This window comes from Xenopus tropicalis, chromosome 4 (genome assembly GCF_000004195.4).
Source record: "Xenopus tropicalis strain Nigerian chromosome 4, UCB_Xtro_10.0, whole genome shotgun sequence".
Lineage (NCBI taxonomy): Eukaryota > Metazoa > Chordata > Amphibia > Anura > Pipidae > Xenopus > Xenopus tropicalis.
This window is the reverse complement of record NC_030680.2, coordinates 4,869,815-4,882,736: the sequence shown is the minus strand read 5'-3', so window position 1 is coordinate 4,882,736 and position 12,922 is coordinate 4,869,815. Positions and strand designations below refer to the sequence as shown.

Below are 12,922 nucleotides of genomic sequence, written 5' to 3'. Positions count from 1 at the left end.
TGACCAACAGACAAGGAGAGAAGGAAAGAGACAGTAGAAGGCAATGACCAACAGACAAGGAGAGAAGGACAGAGACAGTAGAAGACAATGACCAACAGACAAGGAGAGAAGGACAGAGACAGTAGAAGACAATGACCAACAGACAAAGAGAGAAGGACAGAAACAGTAGAAGACAATGACCAACAGACAAGGAGAGAAGGACAGAGACAGTAGAAGGCAATGACCAACAGGCAAGGAGAGAAGGACAGAGACAGTAGAAGGCAATGACCAACAGACAAGGAGAGAAAGACAGAGACAGTAGAAGACAATGATCAACAGGCAAAGAGAGGAAGACAGAGACAGTAGAAGGCAATGATCAACAGGCAAGGAGAGAAGGAAAGAGACAGTAGAAGACAATGACCAACAGACAAGGAGAGAAAGACAGAGACAGTAGAAGGCAATGATCAACAGGCAAGGAGAGAAGGACAGTAGAAGGCAAGGACCAACAGACAAGGAGAGAAGGACAGAGACAGTAGAAGGCAATAATCAACAGGCAAAGAGAGAAGGACAGAGACAGTATTAAAAGAGACAGTAGAAGGCAATGATCAACAGGCAAGGAGAGAAGGACAGAGACAGTAGAAGGCAATGACCAACAGACAAGGAGAGAAAGACAGAGACAGTAGAAGGCAATGACCAACAGGCAAGGAGAGAAAGACAGAGACAGTAGAAGGCAATGACCAACAGACAAGGAGAGAAAGACAGAGACAGTAGAAGGCAATGATCAACAGGCAAGGAAAGAGCGACAGAGACAGTAGAAGGCAATGATCAACAGGCAAGGAGAGAAAGACAGAGACAGTAGAAGGCAATGATCAACAGGCAAGGAGAGAAAGACAGAGACAGTAGAAGGCAAGGACCAACAGACAAGGAGAGAAAGACAGAGACAGTAGAAGGCAAGGACCAACAGACAAGGAGAGAAAGACAGAGACAGTAGAAGGCAAGGACCAACAGACAAGGAGAGAAAGACAGAGACAGTAGAAGGCAATGATCAACAGGCAAGGAGAGAGCGACAGAGACAATAGAAGGCAATGATCAACAGGCAAGGAGAGAGCGACAGAGACAGTAGAAGGCAATGATCAACAGGCAAAGAGAGAAGGACAGAGACAGTATGAAAAGAGACAGTAGAAGGCAATGATCAACAGGCAAGGAGAGAAGGACAGAGACAGTAGAAGGCAATGATCAACAGGCAAAGAGAGAAGGACAGAGACAGTATGAAAAGAGACAGTAGAAGGCAATGATCAACATTACCCTATGGAGCCAATGGAAAGGTTCCTGCCCAATCAACTACATCATTATAGGGAAGTGTATTAAAAACACCCTATGGTTGGGTAGCACTTGGGCAGACAGAGGTTTGCGTTGGTGCTAATTCCAATTAAAATAGCCACCATGAACAAAATGGAAAATCTCAGAGACAATTATTTGCAGTTTTTTAAAGTTGGCCTTGTACTTGTACAAGTATTACAAATCCATTTCCGAGAGTGGCAACACATTACCGCCGGTGTCCACTGAGCTTTAATACCCATTATCAGTAGCTTACAATAAATATGCTCTCGGCCGGCATCTCTCCTCCATCAAGAAACATGTAATTTACAAGGTGAAGAGGAAAAAGAAATTTCTCAATAAATTGTTGCAGAAGGTTTCCCAGGCCGCCTCGGAAGCTCACGTACAACGCTCCCCATGATTTGTTTCAACGACCCATTTTATCTCAATGAGTGGAAAGCCATTTTACGACTCTTAGGAGGATGAAGCACAATAGCCCAGGGAAATTTATGGTCAAGTGGAAAAGTTTCGCCATAGGATATTGATTTCATATTGAGGGAAAAGCTCCCTCAGAAATGGCCGAGGCTTCGGCTTAAGAGGAGACCCACCACCTTAATAGGTGCAATTGCTTCATTATAACAGAGGAGTAGAGATAATGGAAAGGACAAAGAGGAGAAGCATCATAAAGGTCAGCCACCAGCCGAGGAAAATAGAAAACAATTTTTCAAGAAGTTAAATGGAGTCAAGTCATCAATATACAGTAGAACTGCATCCATAATACTGTAGATAAAAAGTATTTTTACTTTCCTCTCAACACCAAGACTCAACAGTAGACCTGCATCTTATATCTATTCAGCAAATTCACAATATTACACCTTTGATCCTCAGGCAGGAGCTGAGGCACTAATCCTGAACTGTAGCCTATGCAACATTATAGATCCAAGATGCATTGGACACCCATAACTTTATCATTGATCAGTGAGATGTTGGCCCGTGCTGCTGAATTTTTTGGGGGGCAGCAGTTGCCATTGGGTAGGACACATACTGACACCGCTCACTCGCCCAAATGATCCATTACATACGTTGCTTTTAATATTGGATATTTTCTCTGCAAACCTGCCTTCAGGCCATGACTAATCATGGCCACCAAGCCTCTAACACTCAGTTGAAGAAGTAATTTTCCAGAGAAGGAAAGAGACAGTAGAAGGCAATGATCAACAGGCAAGGAGAGGAGGAAAGAGAAAGTAGAAGGCAATGACCAACAGGTATGGAGATAAGGAACAAGACTGAAGAAGGCAATCACCAATAGGCATGGAGAGAAGGAAAGAGACAGTAGAAGGCAATGATCAACAGGCAAGGAGAGGAGGAAAGAGACAGTAGAAGGCAATGACCAACAGGTATGGAGATAAGGAACAAGACTGAAGAAGGCAATCACCAATAGGCATGGAGAGAAGGAAAGAGACAGTAGAAGGCAATGATCAACAGGCAAGGAGAGGAGGAAAGAGAAAGTAGAAGGCAATGATCAACAAGCAAGGAGAGGAGGAAAGAGACAGTAGCAGGCAATGATTAAAAGCCAAAGAGAGAAGGAACTGGCAAAGAGAGAAGGAAAGAGACAGTAATGTTCCACCAAAGCCATAAACTTGTTTTGCCATTTCCTTCATTTCCTTCCATAACTGCAGGAAATGAACAAAGCTTCCAACAGGAACTACCTTGCCACCCATGATCCTCTACAATTCAAAGTTTATTCAGTCAAAGAAAATCTCTGAAGAACATCTAAGGATCTCTGAAGAACATCATGCTATAAACATGAAATGACCAAGAACAAAAACCAGACTGAAGCATCAGGACACACTCCTAAAACCAACAGAATTATTTCCTCAAATATTCCATGTTACTTGCCAGAATTGCCACATTTACGTAAAGGTAACAACAGACTGACCAGCAAAAACTTACCCTCACAGTAGGCCGGATCCCCTTGGATGGGTTGAAAGCCACTGAGACACTCACACGTAGCTTTGTTGTTATGGTTCCTACATTCCGAGTTCTCACCGCACCTGTGTCCGTCGGCACAGAAGTTATGCCCTAGAAAATCAAAAATATATACAATCACTCGGGCAGAAGGACACATTCCTCATTACTGAAAGTTGCACCTTAACTAGACCGGCATGGACATTGCATGGACTACCCTCTAGATTACAGAAAGCAGATGCATGTAATAACATTCTAGACATAGGAACATGGAAAGATATTTATCAAACTCATAAACCGTTTATTCCACCATTATGAGAAGAATCTGGACAAGAGGGCACCAAGCTGTCTACTCTGTAGTAAAGGGGCAAAACCAACCACCGACCAGTAAAGTGCAGAGGCCGTATGGAGCTGCCCACCATACTTCTCCCATGTGTGGTATATTATAATGCTTGCCCTTGTTTCTTGATGATTCTTTGGTGGCCCTTTACCAAGAGCCTTGTAGAGCAATACTTAGTGTCCTTCTGCACAAAACTAGGGTGGTCCAGATGAACCCACTCAACTGTCCCTGGAACAACTCCCAACCATCCTCTTGGTTCTAGCCTTACATGCCTTAATATTTAAGGGACACACAAGACCTTTCAATAGACTGGGAATGTGTGACAGCCGGTGACTATGCTGGAAGCCATCAGGTTAGACATCCCCAGAGAGGGAACATATGGATTTGATGCATGTACTCGTACATGTGAAATAATGTCTGGGTATAAAAAAATAGAATTCCCCTTCACTTGCCCCCCATCTCTCATTCCAGAGGAAGATTAATGAAGCAGACCAGAAAACATGGCATACGGCAGCCACTGGGTAATATTATAAACGGCGGTGATTGAAATCATATTAAAAATCACACACTGCATTTGTACATTCCTTCCAACGATCTTACAGGAACGAGCCATTTGGGAACTCAGAGCTTCCTCCTCCTCCTCCTCCTCCTCCTCCTCCTCCTCCTCCTCCTGTTCCTGCATTATTATCAAGTATTTATTGAGAGCAGTCCTATTCCACAGCTCTCTGTTCTGTTCTAGTACGATTGGGGCGGGGAGGTCACCTTAGGCAATGTCTGTCCAGGAAGGTCCCCACCTTACTTAGTCAGGTCCCTAATGAGCTAACTGGGCATTGGATGGTGGCCATGTTTAGAAGCATACCCAACTGTTATTGGATTCTCAATGTTCTGCCCCATTGGAAAGGAGGTCTAGGTTAGAAAAAAAAAATTTGCAGAGGAATATGGTGAAGACTGAGAGTCATGGTGCTGGTAAGGAGCTTAGGGAGCACTGAAGATCTCACTAGAAGATCTCCTGGTACCATGCTGAGATAATCTGAACCAAATGCAGTATTGTTAAAAATTGTACAAATACAGGAACTTCCACAAGTATTCAAGCAAATATGCACATTAGGACTTGGTCCCGGTGCAAATCTTTGTCTCAAGTGCCGTAAAGACACCATGGCCAAATTAGCCAGCTGGGTTGGATCACAACATCAATTACTTATGGCCTGAGATCCTCTACTCATGATCCAAATTTGCTAGTTGGGTAGACTTAGGGAGCACTGAAGGCCGACCTCACTAGAAGATCTTCTGGTACCATGCTGAGATAATCTGAACCTACGATCTAACCCCCAAATGGAATATAGTTAAAAACTGGACAAATACAGAACCTTCCACAAGTATTCAAGCAAATATGCACATTAGGACTTGGTCCCAGTGGAAGTCTCAAGTGCCATAAAGACACCATAGCCAAATGCTAAGGGTACTCTCTACTCTGAGGTTTGCAAAATTAGCCAGCTGGGTTGGATCAGAACATCAATTACTTATGTCCAGAGATCCTCTACTCATGATCCAAATTTGCTCTTAGTAACTCCTGGACCTCCAGTTCCAGATCAGTTGATGTTCTTCTACTTATATCTGTGTTTTTAACATTTGGTTTTCTTTCTTGGTGTAGAACCCTAATGATAAATTGCAACCTTAAGTAAATTTATGGCTGGGAGCTTCCATATTGTCTAGGAAGAAAGGGGATCCACACAAAGGCTCTGTTGCCGCAGGTTCAAGAACGACTAAATCCATCCCAGGCCTCCATATCTAATCCCCCGTGGAACTGGCTAGGGAATTAGATTAATTTTGATCCCGAAGGAGCCTTGAGATGTCAGACGTAGGTCAAATCATTCTCCTAAGTCCCTACGGATGGGAATAATGCCAGGAAGTTGTTCTGCGGAGACGACAAGCAGTACAAACAGTGGGATTATTATTATTTATGATCATATCAGGACAATGTGCCTGGACCCCTAAGCACTGAGCAAATATTAATAACAGGCCAAGCAAATACAATTACCTGCCGACGCTCGGGCAATAATAGAGACAGATTAGAGGCAAAACAGGGCTTTATAGGATAGAGATTCCCAGGTAATGTCACTCCATGTACAGAGCAGCGGAATATAATTACCCCATGTAAATACCCATTTGTTTCATTCATTGGGCACAGAAAATGCTATATTACTAACTATGTTCTTCAGCAGGATGGGGGGGGGGGGGAGTAATTTCCTAGTAATTATTGTGTCCTAGTGACAGAATAGGAATGTTCTGGGCACACAATAAGCTGTACCCCCATACTTTACTGTCTAAGGGAAACACTATGGCACCCCCTACCCATATGTATAAATACAAATATACAGAGAAGGAATGTTCTGGGCACACAATAAGCTGTACCCCCATACTGTACTGTCTAAGGGAAACACTATGGCACCCCCTACCCATATGTATAAATACAAATATACAGAGAAGGAATGTTCTGGGCACACAATAAGCTGTACCCCCATACTGTACTGTCTAAGGGAAACACTATGGCACCCCCTACCCATATGTATAAATACAAATATACAGAGAAGGAATGTTCTGGGCACACAATAAGCTGTACCCCCATACTGTACTGTCTAAGGGAAACACTATGGCACCTCCTACCCATATGTATAAATACAAATATACAGAGAAGGAATGTTCTGGGCACACAATAAGCTGCACCCCCATACTGTACTGTCTAAGGGAAACACTATGGCACCCCCTACCCATATGTATAAATACAAATATACAGAGAAGGAATGTTCTGGGCACACAATAAGCTGTACCCCCATACTGTACTGTCTAAGGGAAACACTATGGCACCTCCTACCCATATGTATAAATACAAATATACAGAGAAGGAATGTTCTGGGCACACAATAAGCTGTACCCCCATACTGTACTATCTAAGGGAAACACTATGGCACACCCTACCCATATGTATAAATACAAATATACAGAGAAGGAATGTTCTGGGCACACAATAAGCTGTACCCCCATACTGTACTGTCTAAGGGAAACACTATGGCACCCCCTACCCATATGTATAAATACAAATATACAGAGAAGGAATGTTCTGGGCACACAATAAGCTGTACCCCCATACTGTACTGTCTAAGGGAAACACTATGGCACCCCCTACCCATATGTATAAATACAAATATACAGAGAAGGAATGTTCTGGGCAATCAATCAGTTCTGCCTTTATTTTTAGTGTCTATGAAAGGAAACATAATAGAAAATAAAGCAGTTTATATTGTACCTGTAAGGAAATAACACATTTATAAGGAGTATTGCTGAGTGAAAATGAATTTAGAAATTAATGGATGATAAAACGGAAATACCCCCGAATTAGTCGGCGCCGGGGTTCGATCCTAACCAGAAACACTCGTGCCATTTAGGATAACGGCCCCATAAACAAATCCTACCCAGCTGTGTAATTGATGCTCTAAAAACGACGCTCGTAAATTGCCGCCAGCGAATCCCGCGACCCGATCCTCCTCGCTGTATATTAATTCCGAAACACTGACCCTTAGGGGCGACGAGAGACGCGGAAACGGAACGGTAAAAGCCAAACAAGTTATAAAGCCAAAGGCCGGCGCCGATCCCATTACTGTATTATTTTATTGCTTTTAAAGCATTTACTGCCGGAGACACAACCGTCATTACTCGGGAGCAGCAAAAAAAAGGGAAAAAATGATTCTCTCGGGTCGGGATCTAAACTGCGGGGCACGGACCTGTAATGATAACATCTCAGCGCGGGCGGGAAGTCAGAATTATCAATGAACCGGGCCCTCGGAACGTTCTGATACAGGTCAGGAGTTACTTCTACTAAATATCCAGAGGAGCCGAAACGGCCAACAGGTGGAGGTACAGTAGATTTTAGGTACAGGATGCGGCAATTAAATTCATCAAGGTTCTGATCACAGGATATGGTCATAATGATGCGTGGGAAGAGTTGAATTGAGGATGCTTTGTGTTCATGGTGCTTTTGTGAAATCTAAAGACAATTAAGGGGGGCTGTGTGCCAGTTTGTAAGCATGGGAGCCCCATTAGAGTTAGAATAATGCTAGGGTTTATAAAGCCACCCCTTCAACCTCATAGATGTCCAACAGACATGGACTAGAATTCAATATAGACCCCGGCCCAAACAGCCCCCCCCCAGCCCAATAAATAGTGACTGTCTGTGGCACCTTACAGCCCCCCTGGCATTCCCAGTACCCAGAGGCACAAACAGCCCCCCCAGCCCAATAAATAGTGACTGTCTGTGGCACCTTACAGCCCCCCTGGCATTCCCAGTACCCAGAGGCACAAACAGCCCCCCCCCACCAGCCCAATAAATAGTGACTGTCTGTGGCACCTTACAGCCCCCCTGGCATTCCCAGTACCCAGAGGCACAAACAGCACCCCCCCAGCCCAATAAATAGTGACTGTCTGTAGCACCTTACAGCCCCCCTGGCATTCCCAGTACCCAGAGGCACAAACAGCCCCCCCAGCCCAATAAATAGTGACTGTCTGTGGCACCTTACAGCCCCCCCGGCATTCCCAGTACCCAGAGGCACAAACAGCCCCCCCCCAGCCCAATAAATAGTGACTGTCTGTGGCACCTTACAGCCCCCCTGGCATTCCCAGTGCAGCTTTCAAATGGGGGTCACTGACCCCGGCAGCCAAACCCTATTGCTCTGTGAGGCTCCAGTTTTATTGTTATTGTTACTTTATATTCCTTTTCTTTCTATTTAGTCCCTCTCCCATTCATATTCCAGTCATTCAAACCTGCCCGGTTGCTAAGGTAAACAAGACCCTAGCAACCAGATAGCTGCTGAACCAAATGTCAAATAACCGAAAAACTACAAATAACAAAAAAGGAAGACCAATTGCAAATTGTCTCAGGATATCAATGTCTATGTCATACTAATATTATATTTAAAGGTGCGCTACCGCTTTAAGAGTTATTCCCGTTTCAGAAGAATTCGCCGCGGCCAATTTAATTTAAACTCTTCAGAAGGCGTTTTTAAAAACTCCGCGAGATCCGACAGTCTCTCCCGCTACGGCCGGAATGTTTATTCCATCATAAAATACAAGATAATTATTTACTCCAGCTCCAGCCCATAAAACAACGAAGCAATCAGTTACTTGTATAAATGTCATTGTACTTAATGCAGCGGAACCCGCGGCTCCGTATTATAGCGAATATCACCTGCACCCGGCGCCGACCCACGGGAACCAATAGCGTTAAACGTTACATTTTTATATTATATTCTGCAACAATAAAAACATATTGATATTAAAAAGCTGCTGTCATTAAAAAAAAATAATGTGTGTTTTTAATGCTTAGTAAAGTGATATTGTTCCTTGCTTTATGGCTGAGATTCTAGCTATCTGTATAACAGAGCATTCTGTCACAGTGGCACAGATCCTATCTGATCCCCCCCATTGTAAGCAGCAGTCCTGCCCTGCTTTATGGCTGAGATTCTAGCTATCTGTATAACAGAGCATTCTGTCACAGTGGCACAGATCCTATCTGATCCCCCCCCCATTGTAAGCAGCAGTCCTGCCCTGCTTTATGGCTGAGATTCTAGCTATCTGTATAACAGAGCATTCTGTCACAGTGACACAGATCCTATCTGATCCCCCCATTGTAAGCAGCAGTCCTGCCCTGCTTTATGGCTGAGATTCTAGCTATCTGTATAACAGAGCATTCTGTCACAGTGACACAGATCCTATCTGATCCCCCCCATTGTAAGCAGCAGTCCTGCCCTGCTTTATGGCTGAGATTCTAGCTATCTGTATAACAGAGCATTCTGTCACAGTGACACAGATCCTATCTGATCCCCCCCATTGTAAGCAGCAGTCCTGCCCTGCTTTATGGCTGAGATTCTAGCTATCTGTATAACAGAGCATTCTGTCACAGTGGCACAGATCCTATCTGATCCCCCCATTGTAAGCAGCAGTCCTGCCCTGCTTTATGGCTGAGATTCTAGCTATCTGTATAACAGAGCATTCTGTCACAGTGGCACAGATCCTATCTGATCCCCCCATTGTAAGCAGCAGTCCTGCCCTGCTTTATGGCTGAGATTCTAGCTATCTGTATAACAGAGCATTCTGTCACAGTGGCACAGATCCTATCTGATCCCCCCCATTGTAAGCAGCAGTCCTGCCCTGCTTTATGGCTGGGAAAGGTGTAGTTGGCCTTGAATTCATTTCACCAGGTGCCATTTTCCGTTCCTGCTCATTTATCACCGGGTTAAATGCTGATAATGACTTTTCCTGATCCGGGGAAGCGGCGCCGGAGCTAATCACACAGTATCTGCACTATAATAAGCTGCTATATCTGTACTTTATTAAACACCTATTCGGAGACAGAAAGCGCTAAACGCCACCATATGTCGCACCGACACTTCGGGAGATTGGCGCGGCGGCCGCGGTGCCAGGGACACAATCCGGATTCTTTCATTAACATTATTTCATACATTGCAGGTTTAATCTGTGGGGGAAAGTCATCCTGTTCCTGACAATCGGCGGGTAATCCTCGCCCGTCTCAGCCCAGCGCTATTGTGTGGGAATAGGAGCTGCTTTACATACAAATTGGCTGCTGCTTCCAATTTCAAAGTTTGCAAACCGTCTCGGAGGAGGGAGATTGTGTGGAACTTTTTGCTGAATGGTTTAACTGCAGTAACTGAGCATAGAGCTCCTTCTCTTTATAGGTTAGTGGTGAACTGCTTTATCCCAGTACCGAACTGCTTTATCCCAGTACCGAACTGCTTTATCCCAGCACTGAACTGCTTTATCCCAGCACTGAACTGTGCCTGCCCTACCCTGCCTGTGTGTGCCATACTCAGCCCTACTCTGCCTGTGTGTGCCATGCTCTGCCTGCCCTACCCTGCCTGTGTGTGCCATACCCTCCCTGCCCTATGCTGCCTATGTGCCATACCCTCCCTGCTCTATGCTGTCTTTGTGTGCCATACTCTGCCTGCCCTACCCTGCCTGTGTGTGCCATACTCTGCTTGCCCTATGCTGCATGTGTGTGCCATACTGTGCCTGCCCTACCCTGCCTGTGTGTGCCATACTCTGCCCTATGCTGCCTGTGTGTGCCATACTGTGCCTGCTCTATGCTGCCTGTGTGTGCCATGCTCTGCCTGCCCTACCCTGCCTGTGTGTGCCATACCCTCCCTGCCCTATGCTGCCTATGTGCCATATCCTCCCTGCTCTATGCTGCCTTGTGCATGCCATACTCGGCCTGCCCTACCCTGCCTGTGTGTGCCATACTCTGCCCCATGCTGCCTGTGTGTGCCATACTCTGCCCTATGCTGCCTGTGTGTGCCATACTCAGCCCTACCCTGCCTGTGTGTGCCATGCTCTGCCTGCCCTACCCTGCCTATGTGTGCCATACCCTCCCTGCCCTATGCTGCCTATGTGCCATACCCTCCCTGCTCTATGCTGCCTGTGTGTGCCATACTCTGCCTGCCCTACCCTGCCTGTGGGTGCCATACTCTGCCCCATGCTGCCTGTGTGTGCAATGCTCTGCCTGCCCTACCCTGCCTGTGTGTGCCATACCCTCCCTGCCCTATGCTGCCTGTGTGTGCCATACTCTGCCTGCTCTACCCTGCCTGTGTGTGCCATACCCTCCCTGCCCTATGCTGCCTATGTGCCATATCCTCCCTGCTCTATGCTGCCTTGTGCGTGCTATACTCGGCCTGCCCTACCCTGCCTGTGTGTGCCATACTCTGCCCCATGCTGCCTGTGTGTGCCATACTCTGCCCTATGCTGCCTGTGTGTGCCATACTCAGCCCTACCCTGCCTGTGTGTGCCATGCTCTGCCTGCCCTACCCTGCCTATGTGTGCCATACCCTCCCTACCCTATGCTGCCTATGTGCCATACCCTCCCTGCTCTATGCTGCCTGTGTGTGCCATACTCTGCCTGCCCTACCCTGCCTGTGTGTGCCATACCCTCCCTGCCCTATGCTGCCTATGTGCCATATCCTCCCTGCTCTATGCTGCCTGTGCGTGCCATACTCGGCCTGCCCTACCCTGCCTGTGTGTGCCATACTCTGCCCCATGCTGCCTGTGCGTGCCATACTCGGCCTGCCCTACCCTGCCTGTGTGTGCCATACTCAGCCCTACCCTGCCTGTGTGTGCAATGCTCTGTCTGCCCTACCCTGCCTGTGTGTGCCATGCCCTCCCTGCCCTATGCTGCCTGTGTGTGCCATACTCTGCCTGCCCTACCCTGCCTGTGTGTGCAATGCTCTGTCTGCCCTACCCTGCCTGTGTGTGCCATACCCTCCCTGCCCTATGCTGCCTATTTGCCATACTCTTCCTACCCTATGCTGCCTATACACAGGCAGTACATACAATGCCTGAGGTGTGAACAGGGGAACAATATGGGTGATTACAGTCTGAGCCTGAGGTGGGAACACTGCAGGGGGGAACAATGCAGAGATTAAAAGGTGGAACAACACAGGGGATTACATGTTTAAACAATACAGAGGGATTACAGCCTGAATCTGAGGTGAGAACAATGCAGGGGGGGCAGTTAATCTCAGTACTGATACCATTTAATGCTTACACAAAGGTAAGCCATCAAAGCAGCCAGACAGGTGGGGGGCCAAGTTGGACAGCACTGCTTTATGCCATTACTGAACTTCGTTATGCCAGCTTTTCCCAGGTATAGAGCTCTTTTTTTCTTTATACGTTACTGCTTCATCCCAGTACTAAACCACTTTATGCCAGTACTGAACTGCTTTGCCCAGGTGCTGAACTGCTTTGCCCAGGTGCTGAACTGCTTTGTCCAAGCGATGAATTGCTTTTTTCCAGTACTGAACTGCTTTATCCCAGTACTGAACTGCTTTGCCCAAGTACTGAACTGCTTTATCCCAGTAACAAAGTAAGTTAGGTTGAAAAAAGATGTACGTCCATCACCTTCAACCAGAAAAAAAGTGCTCTATACCTGGGAAACAGTACTAATCTGTTTTATCCCAGTACTGAACTGTTTTATCCCAGTACTGAACTGCTTTATCCCAATACTGAACTGCTTTATCCCAGTACTGAACTGCTTTATTCCTGTACTGAACTGCCTTGTCCCAGTACTGAAGTGCTTTGGTTGGGGCCCGGGGCAGGATGGAACAGCTGCAAACACAATCACTGAATATAAAGAGCTTCTATTCTTTATTAGTAAGTAGCGGACTCCTCCGTGTATACTAAATTGCTTTTAAAAAATGTCAGTACCACTTTAATATGATATTGCAATTAAAAAGCAAAATGATTTAAAGCTTCAAAAAG

At 46.0% G+C, this 12,922-nt stretch overlaps 1 protein-coding gene across 1 annotated transcript in view; it reads right to left on the bottom strand.

Annotated features, from left to right (window-relative positions):
* nell1 (neural EGFL like 1) overlaps positions 1-12,922 on the bottom strand; it is a 383,209-nt gene that overhangs the window by 212,343 nt on the left and 157,944 nt on the right. Inside the window, exon 12 of the mRNA XM_031900696.1 lies at positions 3,250-3,378. Within this exon, the coding sequence (XP_031756556.1) occupies positions 3,250-3,378 (129 nt within the window). The remainder of the gene's footprint in view (positions 1-3,249; positions 3,379-12,922) is intronic.